Genomic DNA, 23,425 nt, shown 5'->3' on the forward strand with positions numbered 1-23,425 from the left:
ATGATGGATTAAATGTCTTTGTTTAATTGTAATCTATTGTTTTAGATCTGTGGCTGAAGAAATTGACTTGAATCTGGTGGAAACAGCCTCCTCTACATTAGGTAAGCTTAATAGGAAGGATTTGTGTTACTGTTGAAATATTAGGCACTGACACACACACTTCATAATTCACCATGCCTTATGTATTAATTTGCATAAATTGAAATTCTTATGTATATTCGTCACTAGGTAATAAAAATATATCGTACATTATACTAGGAAGAAAACATGCTGCTTACACAGGTACAAAATGTGGCATTATATTGACTAAGGGAAGTCAGCTGTAGTTAAGTAGAAGTTCTGTTTTCATCCTTGTGCTGTACATCTTTCTTTATAGGCTTTTCCACACTGTATTCTGTACAGCAGCTAATGAATCAGTGGCTGACCTATTCTTGGGCTGCTGCCGGTTCCTCTGACTGGTCAATACCAGTGCATTCAATTGGATTGTAATTAAATGTTTTCTTAACTTATAATAAGTCAGGATTTTGGTGAAATACAGCAGCTTCTACTGCTGATTAATCATCTTGTTGGGTGCTTGGATAATCTTGGGGTTCTGAATGTTGTCCCAGTTACTCTATTGACACAAGCAAGTCAAACTACATTGGATTTTCTGATTGATGTCTTTACAGTCTTCTAAAGGAAACCAAGAAAACCACACATGGAACTTAAATGATCTCATTCAGATTTTCACTTTTATTGAAACTTAAGTTCAAGTAGTGTGAAATAGAAATGGTTAATACATTTCATGAGCTAAAGTAGACCATCACATGTCTCCCCCCCCCCGCCTCCCATTAACCTGTCACGGATGCACTGGCAGCAGCTGAGGAGGTCAGCTATTTGTCAATCATGAGACAGTTTGAAGATGCAAATAGATGGGAAGCACACAAAACTCTCAATTTCTCAAATTTTGTTTTCAACAAAAAATTCTCATGCTGCTGAAATAACTGTTTTTCTGAACTCAACTTGATGCCAGGTTACATACTGGGCATACATTACATCACCTTTCCTTTCTAGTGTCACGTATACAATATTTGCGACCCAGTAACTGATAAACGGCAGAACAGTAAATATGAAAAAAATGGAGGTGATGTAAAGATGGGTAGAGTAGCTATAAATCATTTTAATTTAAAATACATTTAAGGCTAATAATTGAATCATTGGCTGTTTGAAATCTAAAAAAGGCCTAGCTATTACATTTGTAACTCAGCTGGTTTCACTCAGTCCTCATTTATCTGTGTCTTTATCAATGGGCATTCCACAGGTAAAGTACTTAGATACAGGAATATAATAAAGCAGATACACTAGGAAATATGTGTTGAGACAGCAGGTTTCACCAGTAACCACTAATGAACCAAACAAACTCCATGTAATGAATCAGGCAGGAAATGTGCTTTGTGCATGGGACTGTTATCAGACATTACCACACTGTCAATTTTAAACCCCATTGTTGAAGGGGAAGTTCTGTCCATTTTTCCAGTTTACTCTCCTCAAATTCCTGATATGCTGGGTTATAATTCCATGTGCAGTAGGCATCCTCATGACTTTTAATATCATAGCAAGAAATCCCAGCTCTGTGGAACAGACAAATTGAAGAGCCATTCTGCTCTGGTTTTACTTATTTCATCATGTTTACTGTGCATAGGCTGCATGACATGGAGATGTACTGCAAGTGGAAATATATATGTATTGCTGTCTCTTATAATAGTTTGACTGGTACCTAGGTTGCAAAATTAATTTGTCAAAGACTGCCTAGAATTTCAATATGTTTGTTAAAAAAGATTCAGGAAATATCCCAGTTTTATCTGTTGAATCTTTGTTCTGTCTGTGGATTGGATTCCTATTTGAAGTGAATAAGGTTCACTTATAAACATTTGCTCCAGTTACAGGACAGGCTTATGAAAACTTGGTGGCTGAGATCATGTCAATGGGTTACGAACGGGAGCAGGTTCTTGCAGCACTACGGGCAAGCTTCAATAACCCAGACAGAGCTGTGGAATATCTTCTGACGGTAAGTCGCAAGTGGACTAAACAATGTTTTAAAGCATTGAAGCAATCATTTCTTGCCTGCAGAGGGAGACACTGACTTAGTACCAATACTGGAGAACTGGAAACGACCTGAAAGATTGCGTGTATAACTGAAGTGAACAAAATGAGCTGAATGACCTTTTCTTCTTTCCCACCTCTTGTCATTGACAAGAGTTGCATAATGGGCATTGATGTTTTTGTATAGATTTTCATCCACCCCTTTTTTTCCATTTGGATTTTTTTCATGTGTAATCCTGAACAGGTTGTTCATTCTTGGATGGCATTACAGTAAAGGCTGATCCTATACCTACTTTTTTGTTTGCCTTGACTTGATTGTAACTCCATAGTGCTCCACTTGTTGAGTGCAGCTAGAACCTAGGATCTTGTCTTCACGGCTTAGCGTTATGCCAGACAATGCCTTTGTTTGCTATACCATGAGGTATTTCTGATGTGTACAGCTTAGTGGAAGGCAGTTTAAATGAAAAATGCTGTGGAAACTATCAAACTAGGTAGTCGATAGTACAGTGAATTGGTGGCAACCAGTAGTAATAACTGCCCCTTAATCTAAAGTGTGCTTAAAGGCAGAATGGCATCATTTTCTGACAGTTATACTCCCTAAATGGGACTGTTGAAAATACGTGAATTATTGGACTTAAAATAGCGCAGCAGAGCTGTAGCACCTTAGTAGTAAACTGCAGGTCTACACCTATGATCCTGTGCTGTTTTGATAGTCGCCAGCCAAGGGTTTAATCAGTATTTGAACAGCCTGATCACCTGACAGATTAGTTTTGGATATTGAGACTCCGTTGTGCTGCTTCTTGGAACCTAAGCATAATCTTAAGTTTTTATATTTGTGATTCCTCAATGGAAAGTTCCAGACAGGAAACGGGGTCTTTGAAATTTGTCCCTACTGTATAAAAATGCTGAATTAGTGTACACTGTTAATAGCGCTGCATTTAATGGCTTTATTCTATTAGACTTGGACTCCACTCAGAGGGCAGATCTTCTGATCTCCACAATTGTGGTTTTGTATCTCCCTTGATACATAAAAATGCCAGAATTGATACAGGTTTTAAAAAGTACTGGTGGCAAAGCTCCTCCTTTTCAGCAAAATCAAAATGTTACATATTCTGGAAATCTGAAATAAAAGCAGAAAACCTTGGGAATATTCAGCACATCAGGCAGCATCTGTGGAGAGAAATAGAGTTAATGTTTCAGGTCCACGACTTTTCATCAGAATTGAAGATAGATAGAAATGTAATTGGTTAGGGGAGAGGACAGGAAGAACAAAAGAGAAGGTCTGTATAGGGTGGGGGGGGCAGGAGAGGTTAAATGATAAAAGTTTCATGGTACAAAAGTCAGCAAGAATAGTAATGGTTGTTGTAAAGAAACAAAAGATGTGTCTAGATGAATAGTTACATAGGCATCTGAATGCAACATAAAGGGATAAAAAAAGCAACGAGAAGACTGAACCAGCAAACAGAATATAGAACACGAATCTAAAAGAGACATGCTGTCAAAGCTTTTTGTCTTGTACTCATTGAGACAGATGTAAGAATGCCAAATTTAAGAGGGAGTAACAATTTATATTGCATGAGAAAAGGGTGCTGATTGGGGTGTTGCCATGGAGAATGCACTAGGGAACAGAGTTGACTGCCAACCAATCAGCGTCCTTTTCTCATAGCCCAAATTATTGCTTCCTTTGAAATTTGGCATTCTTGCATCTGTCCTGATGAGTGCAAGATGAAAAGCTTCAAAAGCATGACTTTTTTTCAGCAAGACTCAAGTTCCATATGACTATTAATCTCTGCTTCCACCTTGTTCTATATTATGATGGAAAACTGTTGAACTCAATGAGTCCAGAAGGCTGCAGAGTACTGAGTTGAAATATGAGCTGCTCTTTCTCAAGCTTGCATTGTGCTTCATTGGAGCACTAGCAAGCCAGGGACAGAGTGAGAGCAAGGTGCAGAACTAAAATGACAAGTGGCAGGAAGTTCAGGGTCATGCTTGCTGATTGAGCTGAGGTGTGTTCCACAGTAGAAGAAACCACATTGTGAACAGCGAATACATCACCACCAATTCTGCCATTTTCAGCATGATGCCACCATTAAACACGTCTTCCTCTGCCCTCCCCTTTCAACTTTCCAAAGGAACCTTCGTTCTGTGATGTCTTTGTTCACTCAATGGTCACCCCAACACCCTCTCCCTTTCTCACGGCACCGTGCCATCTAAGTGCAGGAGGTACAATACCAGATCTTTCACCATCTCTTTTCTCACCATGCAAGGCCCAAACACTCCATCCAAGTGAAACAGCGACTTACTGTATATACACAAGTATTGTCAGCCTCATGTAAAAGTGGACCCCTGACTTTTGGCCAAAAAAATCCAAACTCTTTCTGCTTACCATCTGCTTGCCACTGAAGTCAAATTCGCCCTGTTGCAAATCTACTCATTCATAGAATCATAGACAGAATGAAGGCGGCTGTTCAGCTCCTTGTGTTTTCGTGTGTCAACACATGCTGGTAAGGCTACCACCTCTTTGCGCATGCTGTGTTCCGCCAATCCCACCCTCTAATATGACAATATGGCATCAAGATAGAATGGCAGATACACAACCCAGGTCAAACTTAGTCATTGAGATTGCAGAATAGACAAACAATTGTGCAACAACTAGAGAATTCAAGCTATTGGAAAAGAACATTAGATATTGGAAGAAGCTCTCTACACTGTTTAGGCAGTGCCTAAGAATAAATGTGCAAATGGGAAAACCTAGCATATGGCGCAACTGGGAAGTGAAGATGGAAAATATGTCACTGAAAATTGTCAGAAATGGACTTGAGTTTCTCGCAGCGCTAACTGAATCTTTGCCCTGAAGCAAGCAAAAAAACTTGGTCATTGCAGGTTTCAAAGTCAGTCCAGGAGGCTGTTACCAGGTTTATGAAAAGAAACAACTTTGCACTGTTTCAGAAGGCTCAAATTTTGCATTTTAAATAAATATTCAATAATAAAAATACCTTTGCCTCCTTTTGTGCTACTTTTGGAGCGGGTTTGGTGGGAGCAGTCTCACCTGGCACCTCTCCAATAGTGGGATGATAAGGGAGGGTGGATTTCAACCCCTCAAGTATTAGTCATGTAAAAGTCGGCCCCCTGCTTTTTAGCTTAAAAAAAGCCTTAGAAACTCTACTTTTACACAAGTATATCTGGTACTTGTACTTCTTTCAATTTCACGTACTATACTCGCTGCTCACTAAGTGGGCTCCTCTACATTTGGGAGACCAAATGCAGAGCAAGTAACCGCTTTGCAGAATCCCTCTGTTCAGTCTGCAAGAATGACCCTGAGCTTCCTGTAACTTGTCATTTTAATTCTGCACCTTGGTCTCACTCTCACCTTTCTGTCCTTGGCCTACTACAGTGTTCCAATGAAGCTCAACACAAGCTTGAGGAACAGCACCTTGTCTTTCAACTCGGCACCTGCAGCTTTCTGGACTCATTGAGTCCAACAACTTTAAATCATAACCTCTGCCTCCATCTTATTCTGTTTTTTTTTTGCTGGCTTGGTGTGGGAGGTTTTTAACTTGATTGGCAGGGGATAGGAACCTGAGGACAAATTCATAGTGGGAGACAGAAAATTATCAATTTACTCTGAAAGACAGAAGAAGCAAAGATTAAAAGGTTTACAGCACAGGAATTTGGAAATGTTAAGAGGTATTTATTTAAATGCAAGGAGTATAGCAAACAAAGCCAATGAGCTGAGGGCATAGGTAGATACGTGGCAGCATGATATCATTACTATAACGGAAACTTGGCTTAAAGAGGGGCAAAATGACAGCTCAACATCCTTGGATATAGGGTTTTCAAGTAGAGAGGGGGCTAAAAAGGTTGGGTTGTAGCATTGTTGGTTAAAGAATCAATTACATTTGTGAGGAGGGATAATATACTAAATGAAGCATCAAATGAGGCTATATGGGTTGAACTCAGAAATAAAGAAAGGAAACTATACTACTAGGAGTGTACTATAGACATCCAAATAGTGAGAAGGAGATAGAAAGCAAACATGCAGGAAAATTTCCGAGTGCAGAAACAATAAGGCACTGATAGTTGGGAACTTCAACTACCCTAATATCAGCTGGGATTCAAACAGTGTAATAGGCACAGAAGGCACACAATTCTTGAACTGCATTCAAAATAACTTTTTAGCCAGCACATAACAAGTCCAACGAGAGGGAGTGCAATTCTGGATTCAGTCTTAGGAAATGAAGCTGGGCAAGTGGTTGAAGTAGCAGTGGGTAACTATTTTGGTGATAATGACCATAATGCAGTTTGATTTAGCATAATTATGGAAAAGCATAAAGATAGAACAGGGGTAAAATTTCCAAATTGGAGAAAGACAAATTACGAAGCTGAGATGTGATCTGGTGAAAGTGGACTTGTTACAGCTACTTGAAGGAAATCAATGACAGATCAGTCAGAGGTATTCAAAAGCGAGACTACAGGCACAGTGTACATATGTCCCCACAAAGAAGAAGGGCAGTATTGCCAAATCTAGAGCCTCCTGGTTTAATAGAAGGATACAGTGTAAGATAAAGGAGAAAGAGAAAGCGGTTGATAGCCACAAAAAGCTTAATATTGTAGAAAGTTTAGAGTATAGAAGATACAGGAGTGAAGTAAAAAAGGTAATTAGGAAAGCAAAAAGAGGATAAAAAATATTGGCAGGTAAAATCAAAGAAAATCCAAAGATGTTTTACCAATACATTAAGAGCAAGAGAATAACTAAGGAAAGGGTAGGGCCGATCAGAGATGTACATGGTAACTTGTGGGTTGATGCAGAAGATGTGGGCAGGGTTCTCGAGTACTTTGCCTTCACTAAGGAGGGATGATGCAGATATTCTAGTTAAAGAGGAGTGTGAAACATTAGGTACAATAAGCATAGTGAGAGAGGAAGTACTGGAGGGACTGACATCCTTGAAGGTGGATAAATCACCGGGGCCAGATGGATTTATACCAGGCTGTTAAAGGAAGCCAGAGGGGAAATAATGGATGTTCTGAGGATCATTTTCCAATCCTTAATAGATACAGGTGAGGTACCAGAGGATTGGAGGTCTATGAATGTGGTACCATTATTTAAAAAAGGCGTGAGGAATAGGCGAAACAATTATAGGCTGGTCAGTCTGACTTCGGTGGTAGGCAAATTATTAGTTAGGATAAACTGTCAATTAGAAAGGAATGGATTAATCCAGGATAGTCAGCATGGTTTTGTTAGAGGAAGGTTGTGTGTTTCTCAAAAAATTCAATTAAATTAGTAAGTAACGAGGAGGACTGATGAGGGTAGTGCAGTGAATGCTGTCTACATAGATTTTAGTAAGGCACTTGACAAGACCCACATGGCAGACTGATCAGAAAAGTAAAAGCCCATGGGATACAGGGGAAGGTGGCAAATTAGATCCAAAATTGATTCAAGCAAAGGGTAATGGTTGATGGATGTTTTTGTGAATGGAAAACGGTTTCCAGCAGTGTTCCACAGGCTCAGTATTGGGTCCCTTGCTGTTTGTTGTATAAATTAATGATTTGGACTTAAATGTGGGAAGCATGATTGGGAAATTTGCAGATGACAAAAATTGCTATGTAGCTGATAGTGAAAAGGTCGTCTCCAGAATGATATCAATGGTATGGTTGAGTGGGTGGAAAAATGACAGATGGAATTTAATCCAGAGAAGTGTGTGGTAATGCATTTGCGGAGGGCAAACTAAACTAGGGAATACACAATAAATGGGAGGATATTGGGAAGGGGAGAGGAAGTGAGAGACCTTGGAGTGCATGTCCACAGGTCCCTGAAGGTGGCAGGACAGGTGGATAGGGTTGTAAAGAAAGCATATGAAATACTTTCCTTTATTGGACGAGGTATAGAATATAAAAGTAGGGATGTAATGATGGAACTGTATAAAATGCTGGTTAGGCCACAGCTGGAATTTTGGTATAGTCCTGGTTGCCACATTATAGGAAGGACATAGTTGCTCTGGTGAGAGTACAGAGGAGATTTATAAGAATGTTGCCAAGGCTTGAAAATTATAACTATGAGGAAAGATTGGATAGGCTAGGGTTGTTTTCCTTGGAACTGAGGTGGCTGAGGGGTGACCTGATTAAGGTGTACAAGATTGAGGGGCCTAGATAGAGTAAAGAGAGATACCCTCTTCTCCCTAGCAGAAAGGTCAATTACCAGGGGTACAGATTTAAGGTGGTCGGTAGAAGGGTTAGAGGACATGAGGAAAAACTTCTTCACCCAGAGGGTGGTGGGTGTTTGGAATTCACTGCCTAGTTTGGTGGTGGAGGCAGAAACTGTCAACTCATTTAAAACGTACCTGTATCCGCACCTGAAACAAAGCTATGGGCCAGGTGCTGGAAGGTGGAATTGGAATGTACAGCTAGATTTTTCTTTTTTCTTTTTTAGCTACTGCAGACACAATGGGCTGAATAGCCTCTTTCTATGCCGTAACTTTCCTGTTGTGCAATGGTCTTATCTCGTTTCTTTCCTTCATTCTTTCGTGCTGCATCAGGCAGCTGCTATGTAGCCATTCACAACTCATCTGGACACATTTTTATTTCTTTACTATACTCAATGCCACTCTTGCTGGCCTTTGCATCATGAAATCTTTTGTCATTTAATCTCTCCTGCCTCTGCCCTATCACAGACCTTCCCTTTTGTTCTTTCCCCTCCCATCTTCCACTGGCTGAAAGCCTATTACAATTCTATTTTCCTTCAGTTGTAACGAAAGGTCATCAACCTGAAACATTAACTCTTTCTCTCCCCAGATGTTGCCTGACCTTGCTGAGTATTTCCAGTATTCTGTTTTTACTCCTTTTTAACATGATATCAATTGAGATTGAGGCAATAGCTTGCAAACTTGGTCTCGTGGTTCGTTTACTTTTGTTGTAAGTAAAACTAGGCCGACTATTTTACCATTTTCTCATCAGAGGTTGTATAGCCGTGGCAAGGGAAATGTACTTTTTTCTTGAATAAAAGCAAAATATTGTGGATGTTTGAAATCTAAAATAAAAACAAAATTCTGGAAAAGTGAGTTGGTCTGTTCGTCTGTGGAGAAAGAAACCGAGTTAGTAATATTTCCAGCACTTTGTTTTTATTGCAAGTCACCAATCCAAGATTGAAAAAAATGTGAATCCTGCCACTTGTTCAAGAATGAAGCATGTTTGGCACTGATCTATTCTGGCCTTTGAATGTTCTGCTTTGGTTTGGTAATTCCAATTATGTTAATTAATTTTGAGAGTTCTATTCTTTTTGTTTCATGCTCATCTTGTAGTACTAGTTTCCTGGATGATGGCATGGGGAGAGGGGTGGGTGTGTGCGTTGCGCAGATTGTTTCCTAGTGTTTGGCCTGATTTGTAGTGCTGTCTTCAGTTTGTATAGCTGAATGTTACAGAAGGCATGTAATAGGTGTTTTGCTCTTCATTTAGGGAATCCCGGCAGAACCGGAAGTTCCAGAAGAGCCACAACCTCGAGTCACAACACAACCGCCATCACAGCCGGCATCACAGTCTGCACCAAGCAGTGAGTGCAATCGATTAGTGTGGGTAACAGAAAAGTGTTTAACTTTATTGCTTTATTGATATGGGTAGTGTAGCATGCAATCACAAAAAAACTATTATACTGGAATGTAGCAAGTTATCACACTGATGCTGAGCAGTTATTCTTTGAAGTGTTATTAATGTGGGAATAGTCAGTCATTGAACTGTAAAGGGACGTGGAACCAGAAAATCCGCATACATAATACATAAAATTATACAGGTTAAATTCACTTAAATGAAGGTCTTTGTTTTGGTTTGTGAAGGTTGCTAACTATTGGTGGTTTCTTCTAGGTAACCCACTGGAATTTCTGCGAACTCAACCCCAGTTTCAGCAGATGCGTCAGATAATACAACAGAACCCGGCACTACTTCCGGCCCTTCTCCAGCAGCTCGGTAGAGACAACCCAACACTGTTACAAGTATGGCCATCCGCTTGTTGCCTGTCCAGTATCAATCACATCAGTGTTGCTGTTGGCAAAAATGACATACCCCATACACTCTATCTCCTCTTTTCAATCTGGTTACTTCTGTTGGATTACAGTTCCATGGCTGCCAAGAAGGCCTTTCAGTGCCTTGCCTCAATTGGCTGCTATTCACATGCAAACCCGAACTGAGTGGCCTGCAGGAAATCACAGCAGGCCCGATACTTTCTTTGCTTGATGTTTGCACAGGTCTACTTTCCAGTCAGTGCCACTAGAAACATGGAAGTTATGATTTATTCCTTCTCCCCAGCATAAACAGCTAAAAAGACTATAAGAGGTGGTGGTTTTAATTTTTGTGACATGCCATTGCTTTCAAATGTCTTACCTCAAGCTTTAGCTCAACCAAACTGATGGATTGCAAGCCTCAATGTTGGCTCTTGAGTCTTCAATGAAATGAATTTGGGCAGCCAAAACCTATTTCTTAGATAATAAAAGCTTTAAACTGTTCATAAATCAGTAGCCATTATGGGAAGTAGAAATCTTGTAACAAAGTTTATTTTCTCTCAGTGGAATTAAGGCATTTTGTTGATCCAGAGTACTGGGAACAGAGTACTATTTTCATCCATCTTCTTTGTCTTTTATGGACCAGAGAGTTGAGCAAAATGTTTTTTTGACAACCTGCACAAAGGTAGGTCAAGAAAGCTCTGAGAGAAGGCTCAACATACAGGTTTAGTTATCTTTTAGCAAGGACTCTTCAGAAACCTTTTTGGTTTTCTTAATTGTAGAGTGCAGTATCTCTCATGGTTTCTGCCTGTCACCTTTCTCCAACACTAGCCCCACCGCCCCACCTCCCGGGCCCAGCAATATGTGCGCAGTATCTTTGTAGCCTTGGTTACGGTAATCTGGTAAGAATCTTTTCTCTGGTGCCCCTTCTGGATTGTTGTAATCCTTTCAGTTGGCAGTTCCAGTGGACAGTTGGTTCACAACATAATCGTGGGCTTTGTTTTTAGCCATTGGCCAGTAAACTTTACTGGATTGGTTGCTGGATCAGTGGCTGTTGTCCAAGGGTAACCCCATATTTTGCAGTACCAGTGCACCTTTCGTTATCAAAACCTGTATACTTGTGAATATTAGCACATGGTTTCATAGAATCATAGAGCACAGAATGAGGTCATTTGGTCAATCATGTCTTGCTCTTTGAAAGAGATATCCAAATAGTTCCACACCCCTGCTCTTTCCCCAGAGCCTTGTCATTTTCAATACTTTTCCAAGTATTTATCCAATTGTCTTTTGAAAGTTACTATTGAATCTGTGTGCACCACCCTGCCAGACAATGGATTGCAGATCACAACTCTCGTTTAAAAAAAATAAAAAATCTCATCTCCCCTCTAAATTCTTGAGCTCCAGTTATGAACTGTTCTTAAATAGAAACAGTTTCTTCTTATTCACTGTCAAAATCCATTGTAATTTTTAACTGCTTAGAAAAAATGAATGAATGCTTCCCTTTTTAGTTATGTTCTTTAGTTTGGGATGTAGGAGTAGCACACGCTGAAAACAGATTGTTAAAGAGAAAAACAATCTTGATATTGTAAAAAATTCTGCAATAGTAAAGTGGGGACAAGAGAGATTGTGTGCTCACACCTACCTTATAGCTGTTGGATCTTGTTTCAGATTCAGTCCAGCTTTGAAGAGGTGAAAGTGTCTGGTTGTATGAGCCAGAATTATAAAATTTTACAGCACAGAAGGAGGCCATTGGCCCACATTACCTGTGCTGGCTTTTTGAAAGAGCTATTCAATTAGTCCCATTATGCTGCCTTTTCCCATTACAATTGCTCTGGCACTCCAATATCTACTTAGTTCCTTTCCTCATACCCTTTAAAACTTTATTTTTCAATATTTATCTGCTTCCCTTTTAAGTGCTATTATGATTACATCTCTGGTCCTGCTCAGGCAATCCATGTCCCAACAATCTTGGAAAGTTAAAATAAATATCGTAACCTCCCCCTTTGTTCTTGTGATAAATTTATACCCTCTAGTTATCTATTCACTGAGCAGTGAAAAGAGTTTCCTCTTTTACTTTCAAAACCCCTCTTCAATTTGAACAAATCTGTTAATCTTTTAAATTTTCTCTGTTCTAATGGAAAGACTGCCAGTTTCTGTCGTCTCTTCTCATAATTAAAGCCTTTCATCCTTCGCATCATACTGAATTTCTACTGCATCCTCTCCCTAATTTTGTTTCCTTCAGTAAGGACAACTGGACACTATTCGAACAGCAAACCAACCAATAATTTAGATAATGCCTATATGGTGGAGTAGATGAGTTGACCACATTGTACTTGGTTCTGGTTGTCTTTGGTTCACAGTAAAAAAAGCTGCCCCCATCTTGGCACTAGAATGGTAATCAACTGTGGTCACAGGAATGAAAGCCACAAGAAGAAGGGTTTGGGAAGTTGAAAATGGTGCAATAAAAGGTTGTCTTCAGAGGTTTTGGTGGAGTGGATGGAGCTTCATTGGTCTTCCACCTAATTATGTGATACTCAAGCCAGGAGTGGTTGATACTGAAGGTGTGCATCTGACATGCTCCATTTTCCAATTATATCATCTGTTAGAGGTGAAACAGTTCACAAAAAAATGTATTGAAAAACTGGCTGGTGCAATGGATCAGAAACCATTTTTAGTATGTGCATTCAAATCCACGATTAGGTAAAGAATTTCTCTGTTGGCTAGAAGGGTCCTCTGTGCAATGTGTTTGGGCTGTTTCAGTCTAGCAGTGCATTAAAGGGTGCTCTTTCATGGTTGGGATAAAGGAAATTGGGCAGGCAAGGGAAATTAATTTGAAAGGCTACAGAGAGTGGGAGAATGGGATTGGTTGTATCGCTTTGAAGCTGACATGGACTTGACAGGCCGAATGGCCCCCTCCTGTGCTGTGATGACTCTGATTGTAAAGCAGGTTGTGAGACAAAGTAAAAGGTGTAAACTTTACACCTGGTGTGCTGTGTCTTGAGGCTGTTTAATGTTGACATTGTGTTTGGAATAGAAAGTGTCCATTCCAAAGTAACAACACCTTTCACCTTGACACACAAAAAAGTGCTAAATAGTGACTTCTCTGACATCACAACTTGATTCTAGCTATTGAATTGTGTACTTTTAATACTGCAGCTTGTGTCTAAGAGTTCCAAGCTAAAGGAGTTGCTTGCTGATTGGAGTTGTGTCCCAAATTGCCAGTTCTATTGATGTCCACTCATTGTGTTTCTGATTGTCTTCCAGCAAATAACTCAGCACCAGGAGCAATTTGTTCAGATGCTGAATGATCCTTTGGGAGAGGCTGGAAGTGAGGGGGCAGAAGGTCACGGGTCACCACACACTAACTACATCCAGGTTACACCCCAGGAGAAGGAAGCAATAGAAAGGGTAAGTAAACTTTGAAAACCTGAGGATATTTTATTTTTTGAATGTACAGATTTGTAAAGTAAGATGTAATAGAAGTGTGAAATAGAAAATTTATCACTAACAAAAATAGGCATCAAATTTTGATCTACATTTCAGGCCATCAGTGCAATAAAGCCCTTTTTTAAAATGCGCATTTCAGTGTTTGTGTAGTAATTGAGAATAATCATGAAAACAAAAATATATGTTCTAAAGCTGAAATAAAATGGGATCAACAACTTTATTTTTACAAAAACAGAATTACCTGGAAACACTCAGCAGGTCTGGCAGCATCGGCGGAGAAGAAAAGAGTTGATGTTTCGAGTCCTCATGACCCTTCAACAGAACTGACTGAATGTTGGAAGAGGGGTGAAATATAAGCTGGTTTAAGGTGGGTGGTGGGGGGGTGGGTGGAGAGAAGTCGGGGGGTTGGTGTGGTTGTAGGGACAAGCAAGCAGTGTTAGGAGCAGATAATCAAAAGATGTCACAGACAAAGGAACAAAGAAGTGTTGAAGGCGGTGATATTATCTAAACAAATGTGCTGATTAAGAATGGATGGCAGGGCACTCAAGGTACAGCTCGAGTGGAGGTGGGGTGGAAAGACTAGCCTGGCATACAAGATTTAAAAATAATGGAAATAGGCGGGAAAAGAAAAATCTATTTCAATTATTGGAAAAAACAAAAGGAAGGGGGAAGAAACGGAAAGGGGGTGGGGATGGAGGAGGGAGTTCAAGATCTAAAGTTGTTGAATTCAATATTCAGTCCGGAAGGCTGTAAAGTGCCTAGTCGGAAGATGAGGTGCTGTTCCTCCAGTTTGCGTTGGGCTTCACTGGAACAATGCAGCAAGCCAAGGACAGACATGTGGGCAAGAGAGCAGGGTGGAGTGTTAAAATGGCAAGCGACAGGGAGGTTTGGGTCTTTCTTGCGGACAGACCGCAGGTGTTCTGCAAAGCGGTTGCCCAGTTTACATTTGGTCTCTCCAATGTAGAGGAGACCGCATTGGGAGCAACGAATGCAGTAGACTAAGTTGGGGGAAATGCAAGTGAAATGCTGCTTCACTTGAAAGGAGTATTTGGGCCCTTGGACGGTGAGGAGAGAGGAAGTGAAGGGGCAGGTGTTGTATCTTTTGTGTGGGCATGGGGAGGTGCCATAGGTAGGGGTTGAGGAGTAGGGGGTGATGGAGGAGTGGATCAGGGTGTCACAGAGAGAACGATCCCTACGGAATGCCGCCGGGGGGGGGGTGAAGGGAAGATGTGTTTGGTGGTGGCATCATGCTGCAGTTGGCGGAAATGGCGGAGAATGATCCTTTGAATGCGGAGGCTGGCTCTTCCAATATTCAATCAGTTCTGTTGAAGGGTCATGAGGACTCGAAACGTCAACTCTTTTCTTCTCCGCCGATGCTGCCAGACCTGCTGAGTTTTTCCAGGTAATTCTGTTTTTGTTTTGGATTTCCAGCATCTGCAGTTTTTTTATTTTTAACTTTATTTTTACATCTAGTTATCTTGTTGACTGTTGTCTGTATGTATCTAAGTGAGGCAATGTTCCAGCCTTGGAAAAATGCTGTATTTATTCCCAAGAGTTAAACACTCTGTCCAGTGGGATGATTTCAAATATGAAATAGGAAGTGTGCTGCAGCTCCCTTATTTTTCCAAGCCCAGATCCTGTAGCCCTAAAGGGAACCTTTTCTTTGCTGCTTGGCTTCTTCCAGCTATCACCAGAGATACAAGGCTAGTCTGTGGTTGTATATAGTACTAAAATTGGAGCAGCAGAACAAAGTTGCTACTAAAGGCAGACCTCCCATGTTTATGGCAAAAATACAACTCCTTGAGCTTGACATTTAACTCATATATATCCAAACCATATGTCCAGCTTTCTAGTGGTGAAGTTTCACATGTTACCCACACACGTAACACCCTCCCATCCTATGTTACCTAGAATTTGTGCATAAGCTGTATGTAATCAAGCTTGCTGGAGTATGCATTTGGCTCGAGCCCCTTGCTACCTCAGCACAGTTTATCCAGACCTTTTTCTGCCTCCATCAGGATTCATTTGGTGAATCTAATGTATGAAGATGAAGTTAGCAGACAGTTGGGAATAAAGACCGTGGTTCAATTTTATTCTTAAGATAGCTTTCATATTGTTTAAAAGAGTGTTTGTAACATATGTATGTAGCATAACAGAAGCTACAAAATGTTAGGACTTGGGTACAAATGTGCAATCATCAATTTGAACCGTGTAGCTTGCCTAATGGTAGTTAGTGAAAAGAGACCAATTGTGGGAAGATGATGGTGTAGTGGTAATTCAGAGGTACAGACTAATGCTCTGAGGACACAGGTTCAAATCCCACTATGGCAGCTAGTGGAATTTAAATTCAACTAATAAATCTGGAATATAAAACTAGTCTCAGTAATGGTGACCTTGAAAACTGCATCAATTGTTGTAAAAATCCACCTGATTCACTAATATCCTTTTAGGGAAGGAAATCTTATCCAGTCTGGCCTATATATGACCCACAGCAATGTGGTTGACTCTTAATTGTTCTCTGAAAGAGCCTAGGAAGCCAGTCAGTTCAAGGGCAATTAGGAATGGGCAATAAATGCTGGGCTTGCCAGCAATCCCCACATCCTATGAAAGTATAAAGAAAAAATGGCGCACTCAGAATTGTTACAGCGCAGCTGAAAGACATTCGGCCCATCATGTCTGCAATAGCTCTCCGAATGAGCAACTCACCTAGTGCCATTCCTCCGCCTTCTTCCTGTAACCCTGCACGTTTTTCCTTTTCTGATAACAGATCATTTCCTTTCGAATGCTTCGATTGAACCTATCCCCACCACACACTCGGCCAGTGCACTCTGAACCTCAACCGCTCGCTGCATGAAGAAACCCCTCCCCGTATCACTTGCCTCCATTACCAACCACCTAAATCCGTGCCCTCCCATCATGAGTGGGAACAGTTTCTCCCCATCCACCCAGCACAAGCCCCTTGTGATCATTTATACTTCCATCAAATCTCCACCCAACCTTCCCCTATCTGGGGAAAACATCCTTAACTTCTCCAATGCATCCTCACAGCTGAAGCTCCCCACCCTGGCTGGAACCACTCGTGTGAATCTCCCCTGCACCCCCTTCAATGCCCCCGCATCCCTCCTAAATTGTGGCCCCAGAACCAGTCCAGCTGAGGTTGAACCAGTGAACTATGTAAATTCAACTCAACCTCCCTACTCTTGCACTCCAAGTCTCTACCAGTAAAGCCTGAGATACCGCATGCTCTACTAATCGTGCTCTCAATCTGTCCTGCCACCCCAACGACCAACCCACATATACGCACTTGTGCTTCTGCTCCTGCACCCCCTTTAGAGTTGCACTTTTTATTTTATGTTGTCTCTCCAATATTCATATTTCTCTGCATTAAGCTTTATCTGCCACCTGTCCGCCCATTCCACCAACCTGTCTAAGCGCCTTCTATGTTCTACACTATCCTCCTCCTCAGCCCACGATGCTCCCATGATCTATATAATCCATAAACCCTGAAATAGTGGCCAGCACACCAAGGTCCAGGCCACCAACATACATCAAGAAAAGCATTAGCCCCAACACACGCTCCTGGGGAACCCCAGCACAAAAAACACCCGTTAACCACTGTGCACTGAAGGTGTGGCATATCTGAGTGACCAGCTGTACAGCAGAGTTGCTAGAGGTCCACTGTCTGGTAGAAGTCATGTAGAAGCATTCTAAACCTGGAAGGGCACAATAGCTGCTAACCAGAGAATTTATGGAAAATTAGCACTATTAAAAAGAAACAACACATTAGGTTTCTGATGCATGGAGTCATAGAGATCATCAGCACAGAAAGAGGCCCTTTGGCCTATCAAGTCTGTGCTGGTCAAACAAGTACCTAACTATTCTAATCCCATTTTCCAGTACTAGGCCCATAGCCTTGTATGCCATGGCATCACAAGTGCGCATCCAAATACTTCTTAAATGTTGAGGGTTTCTGTCTCTACCACCCTTTCTGGCAGTGAGTTCCAGATTCCCACCACCCTCTGGGTGAAAAAAATCTTACTCACATCCCCTCTAAACTTCCTGCCTCTTACCTCAAATCTATGCCCCCTGGATATTGATCCCTCCACCAAGGGGAAAAGTTCTTTCCTGACTACCCTATCTATGCCCCTCATAGAATCGAAACAACCTGTAACTCCTGCCCTTGTGCAAATTTGGGGAAAAAGATTTCAATATTAGTAAGGGATGGGTTAAGTACTTGGGTAAAGGACAAGGTAACTAAGGATATAGCCAGTCTCCTACTGATGTGTGAATTCTATAGAGGCATTCCTCCCTCCCATGACAAAACATTTGTTACCCTACCTCCTAGAATTAAGGTAACCTATTGCCTGTATATCAACCAATTTAATTTAATGGAATAGGATGGGGTTATTTTTTGAATGTAAGTGGTGAAGAATATGATTCTTGCTATCTTGATAGCAACACACCTGTACAATTTGTATCGCGGTTTGGTGCCAATCTTTGATAAAGGTGTGGAGCAAGTGTAGCCAGCAGCTGTTAGCTCCTCAAACTCTCTGATGTGGAATGAATCCTGTAGGATCTAAAATGGGTCAGTTTTGCATTGCTTGTCATTTAAAATCTGTGAAATTCGTTCTCCTCTCTAATACAAATCGTAAAAAATTACTCTTCTGTGATTTTGCAAGTATTTCTATCCTTAACGTTTGTGTTTGTTGTAAAAATATTCAGGTCCCTTACTTTCCACGGTGAGAACGTGTAACTGTCTACGACATCTTCTGTTTCCCTTTGACAGGATGGTTGTTCTTGTCAGTCACTCTCTCTCTTTCTCGGTCTCTCTCGCTCTCTCTCTCAGTCTGTCCCTTTTTCTCTCCCACTCTCTCTGTCTGTCCCTTTTTCTTTCTCTCTCTCTCTCTGTCTGTCCCTTTTTCTCTCTCTCACTCTGTCTGTCCCTTTTTCTCTCTCTCACTCTGTCTGTCCCTTTTTCTCTCTCTCTCTGTCCCTTTTTCTCTCTCTCTCTGTCCCTTTTTCTCTCTCTCTCTGTCCCTTTTTCTCTCTCTCTCTGTCCCTTTTTCTCTCTCTCTCTGTCCCTTTTTCTCTCTCTCTCTGTCCCTTTTTCTCTCTCTCTCTGTCCCTTTTTCTCTCTCTCTCTGTCCCTTTTTCTCTCTCTCTCTGTCCCTTTTTCTCTCTCTCTCTGTCCCTTTTTCTCTCTCTCTCTGTCCCTTTTTCTCTCTCTCTCTGTCCCTTTTTCTCTCTCTCTCTGTCCCTTTTTCTCTCTCTCTCTGTCCCTTTTTCTCTCTCTCTCTGTCCCTTTTTCTCTCTCTCTCTGTCCCTTTTTCTCTCTCTCTCTGTCCCTTTTTCTCTCTCTCTCTGTCCCTTTTTCTCTCTCTCTCTGTCCCTTTTTCTCTCTCTCTCTGTCCCTTTTTCTCTCTCTCTCTGTCCCTTTTTCTCTCTCTCTCTGTCCCTTTTTCTCTCTCTCTCTGTCCCTTTTTCTCTCTCTCTCTGTCCCTTTTTCTCTCTCTCTCTGTCCCTTTTTCTCTCTCTCTCTGTCCCTTTTTCTCTCTCTCTCTGTCCCTTTTTCTCTCTCTCTCTGTCCCTTTTTCTCTCTCTCTCTGTCCCTTTTTCTCTCTCTCTCTGTCCCTTTTTCTCTCTCTCTCTGTCCCTTTTTCTCTCTCTCTCTGTCCCTTTTTCTCTCTCTCTCTGTCCCTTTTTCTCTCTCTCTCTGTCCCTTTTTCTCTCTCTCTCTGTCCCTTTTTCTCTCTCTCTCTGTCCCTTTTTCTCTCTCTCTCTGTCCCTTTTTCTCTCTCTCTCTGTCCCTTTTTCTCTCTCTCTCTGTCCCTTTTTCTCTCTCTCTCTGTCCCTTTTTCTCTCTCTCTCTGTCCCTTTTTCTCTCTCTCTCTGTCCCTTTTTCTCTCTCTCTCTGTCCCTTTTTCTCTCTCTCTCTGTCCCTTTTTCTCTCTCTCTCTGTCCCTTTTTCTCTCTCTCTCTGTCCCTTTTTCTCTCTCTCTCTGTCCCTTTTTCTCTCTCTCTGTCCCTTTTTCTCTCTCTCTCTGTCCCTTTTTCTCTCTCTCTCTCTGTCCCTTTTTCTCTCTCTCTCTCTGTCCCTTTTTCTCTCTCTCTCTGTCCCTTTTTCTCTCTCTCTCTGTCCCTTTTTCTCTCTCTCTCTGTCCCTTTTTCTCTCTCTCTCTGTCCCTTTTTCTCTCTCTCTCTCACCATTTATCTCTCTCTCTCTGCCCTTTTTCTCTCTCTCTCTGTCCCTTTTTCTCTCTCTCTCTGTCCCTTTTTCTCTCTCTCTCTGTCCCTTTTTCTCTCTCTCTCTGTCCCTTTTTCTCTCTCTCTCTGTCCCTTTTTCTCTCTCTCTCTGTCCCTTTTTCTCTCTCTCTCTGTCCCTTTTTCTCTCTCTCTCTGTCCCTTTTTCTCTCTCTCTCTGTCCCTTTTTCTCTCTCTCTCTGTCCCTTTTTCTCTCTCTCTCTGTCCCTTTTTCTCTCTCTCTCTGTCCCTTTTTCTCTCTCTCTCTGTCCCTTTTTCTCTCTCTCTCTGTCCCTTTTTCTCTCTCTCTCTGTCCCTTTTTCTCTCTCTCTCTGTCCCTTTTTCTCTCTCTCTCTGTCCCTTTTTCTCTCTCTCTCTGTCCCTTTTTCTCTCTCTCTCTGTCCCTTTTTCTCTCTCTCTCTGTCCCTTTTTCTCTCTCTCTCTGTCCCTTTTTCTCTCTCTCTCTGTCCCTTTTTCTCTCTCTCTCTGTCCCTTTTTCTCTCTCTCTCTCTCTCGGTCTGTCTGTCTCTCTCTCTCTCTCTCTCTCGGTCTGTCTGTCTCTCTCTCTCTCTCTCTCTCGTCTGTCTGTCTCTCTCTCTCTCTCTCTCTCGGTCTGTCTGTCTCTCTCTCTCTCTCTCTCTCGGTCTGTCTGTCTCTCTCTCTCTCTCTCTCTCGGTCTGTCTGTCTCTCTCTCTCTCTCTCTCTCGGTCTGTCTGTCTCTCTCTCTCTCTCTCTCTCGGTCTGTCTGTCTCTCTCTCTCTCTCTCTCTCGGTCTGTCTGTCTCTCTCTCTCTCTCTCTCGGTCTGTCTGTCTCTCTCTCTCTCTCTCTCGGTCTGTCTGTCTCTCTCTCTCTCTCTCTCTCTCTCTCTCTCTCTCACACTTCCTCTCGGTCTGTATCTCTCTCTCTCTCGGTCTGTCTGTCTGTCTCTCTCTCTTCCTCTCGGTCTGTCTGTCTGTCGCTCTCTCTTGGTCTGCCTGTCTGTCGCTCTCTCTTGGTCTGTCTGTCTGTCGCTCTCTCTTGGTCTGTCTGTCTGTCGCTCTCTCTTGGTCTGTCTGTCTGTCGCTCTCTCTCGGTCTGTCTGTCTGTCGCTCTCTCTCGGTCTGTCTGTCTGTCTCTCTCGGTCTGTCTGTCTGTCGCTCTCTCTCGGTCCGTCTGTCTGTCTCTCTCTCTCGGTCCGTCTGTCTGTCTCTCTCTCTCGGTCCGTCTGTCTGTCTCTCTCTCTCGGTCCGTCTGTCTGTCTCTCTCTCTCGGTCCGTCTGTCTGTCTCTCTCTCTCGGTCTGTCTGTCTGTCTCTCTCTCTCGGTCCGTCTGTCTCGGTCTCTCTCTCTCTCTCGGTCCGTCTGTCTCGGTCTCTCTCTGTCTCTCGGTCTGTCTGTCTCGGTCTCTCTCTCTCTCTCTCTCTCGGTCTGTCTGTCTCGGTCTCTCTCTCTCTCTCTCGGTCTGTCTGTCTCGGTCTCTCTCTCTCTCTCTCGGTCTGTCTGTCTCGGTCTCTCTCTCTCTCTCTCGGTCTGTCTGTCTCGGTCTCTCTCTCTCTCTCTCGGTCTGTCTGTCTCGGTCTCTCTCTCTCTCTCTCGGTCTGTCTGTCTCGGTCTCTCTCTCTCTCTCTCGGTCTGTCTGTCTCGGTCTCTCTCTCTCTCTCTCGGTCTGTCTGTCTCGGTCTCTCTCTCTCTCTCTCGGTCTGTCTGTCTCGGTCTCTCTCTCTCTCTCTCTCTCTCTCTCTCTCTCTCTCTCTCGGTCTGTCTGTCTCTCTCTCTCTCTCTCTCTCGGTCTGTCTGTCTCTCTCTCTCTCTCTCTCTCTCTCTCTCACACTTCCTCTCGGTCTGTATCTCTCTCTCTCTCGGTCTGTCTGTCTGTCTCTCTCTCTTCCTCTCGGTCTGTCTGTCTGTCGCTCTCTCTTGGTCTGCCTGTCTGTCGCTCTCTCTTGGTCTGCCTGTCTGTCGCTCTCTCTTGGTCTGCCTGTCTGTCGCTCTCTCTTGGTCTGCCTGTCTGTCGCTCTCTCTTGGTCTGTCTGTCTGTCGCTCTCTCTTGGTCTGTCTGTCTGTCGCTCTCTCTTGGTCTGTCTGTCTGTCGCTCTCTCTTGGTCTGTCTGTCTGTCGCTCTCTCTTGGTCTGTCTGTCTGTCGCTCTCTCTCGGTCTGTCTGTCTGTCGCTCTCTCTCGGTCTGTCTGTCTGTCTCTCTCTCTCGGTCTGTCTGTCTGTCGCTCTCTCTCGGTCCGTCTGTCTGTCTCTCTCTCTCGGTCCGTCTGTCTGTCTCTCTCTCTCGGTCCGTCTGTCTGTCTCTCTCTCTCGGTCCGTCTGTCTGTCTCTCTCTCTCGGTCTGTCTGTCTGTCTCTCTCTCTCGGTCTGTCTGTCTGTCTCTCTCTCTCGGTCTGTCTGTCTGTCTCTCTCTCTCGGTCCGTCTGTCTCGGTCTCTCTCTCTCTCTCTCTCGGTCCGTCTGTCTCGGTCTCTCTCTGTCTCTCGGTCTGTCTGTCTCGGTCTCTCTCTCTCTCTCTCTCTCTCGGTCTGTCTGTCTCGGTCTCTCTCTCTCTCTCTCTCTCTCTCTCTCTCGGTCTGTCTGTCTCGGTCTCTCTCTCTCTCTCTCGGTCTGTCTGTCTCGGTCTCTCTCTCTCTCTCTCGGTCTGTCTGTCTCGGTCTCTCTCTCTCTCTCTCGGTCTGTCTGTCTCGGTCTCTCTCTCTCTCTCTCGGTCTGTCTGTCTCGGTCTCTCTCTCTCTCTCTCGGTCTGTCTGTCTCGGTCTCTCTCTCTCTCTCTCGGTCTGTCTGTCTCTCTCTCTCTCTCTCTCTCTCTCGGTCTGTCTGTCTGTCTCTCTCTCTCTCTCTCGGTCTGTCTGTCTCTCTCTCTCTCTCTCTCTCTCTCGGTCTGTCTGTCTGTCTCTCTCTCTCTCTCGGTCTGTCTGTCTCTCTCTCTCTCTCTCTCTCTCGGTCTGTCTGTCTCTCTCTCTCTCTCTCTCGGTCTGTCTGTCTCTCTCTCTCTCTCTCTCGGTCTGTCTGTCTCTCTCTCTCTCTCTCTCTCTCTCGGTCTGTCTGTCTCTCTCTCTCTCTCTCTCTCGGTCTGTCTGTCTCTCTCTCTCTCTCTCTCTCTCGGTCTGTCTCTCTCTCTCGGTCTGTCTCTCGGTCTGTCTCTCTCTCTCGGTCTGTCTCTCGGTCTGTCTCTCTCTCGGTCTGTCTCTCTCTCTCGGTCTGTCTCTCGGTCTGTCTCTCGGTCTGTCTCTCGGTCTGTCTCTCTCTCTCGGTCTGTCTCTCTCTCTCGGTCTGTCTCTCTCTCTCGGTCTGTCTCTCTCTCTCGGTCTGTCTCTCTCTCTCGGTCTGTCTCTCTCTCTCGGTCTGTCTCTCTCTCTCGGTCTGTCTCTCTCTCTCGGTCTGTCTCTCTCTCTCGGTCTGTCTCTCTCTCTCGGTCTGTCTCTCTCTCTCGGTCTGTCTGTCTCGGTCTCTCTCTCTCTCTCTCTCTCGGTCTGTCTCTCTCGGTCTCTCTCTCTCTCTCTCTCTCGGTCTGTCTGTCTCGGTCTCTCTCTCTCTCTCTCTCGGTCTGTCTGTCTCGGTCTCTCTCTCTCTCTCTCTCGGTCTGTCTGTCTCGGTCTCTCTCTCTCTCTCTCGGTCTGTCTGTCTCGGTCTCTCTCTCTCTCTCGGTCTGTCTGTCTCGGTCTCTCTCTCTCTCTCTCTCGGTCTGTCTCT

The 23,425-nt window shown here is 43.2% G+C and overlaps 1 protein-coding gene across 2 annotated transcripts in view; it reads left to right on the top strand.

Annotated features, from left to right (window-relative positions):
• The window catches only part of rad23ab (RAD23 homolog A, nucleotide excision repair protein b), a 70,050-nt gene that overhangs the window by 19,856 nt on the left and 26,769 nt on the right, over positions 1-23,425 (top strand). Inside the window, exons 5-9 of one of the 2 annotated variants that reach the window (XM_041204482.1) lie at positions 46-101; positions 1,920-2,047; positions 9,532-9,625; positions 9,934-10,061; positions 13,332-13,475. In XM_041204482.1, the coding sequence (XP_041060416.1) occupies positions 46-101; positions 1,920-2,047; positions 9,532-9,625; positions 9,934-10,061; positions 13,332-13,475 (550 nt within the window). The remainder of the gene's footprint in view (positions 1-45; positions 102-1,919; positions 2,048-9,531; positions 9,626-9,933; positions 10,062-13,331; positions 13,476-23,425) is intronic. The other variant, XM_041204483.1, reaches the window with a different exon arrangement.

This window comes from Carcharodon carcharias, chromosome 14 (genome assembly GCF_017639515.1).
Source record: "Carcharodon carcharias isolate sCarCar2 chromosome 14, sCarCar2.pri, whole genome shotgun sequence".
In the NCBI taxonomy this organism is placed as follows: Eukaryota; Metazoa; Chordata; class Chondrichthyes; order Lamniformes; family Lamnidae; genus Carcharodon; species Carcharodon carcharias.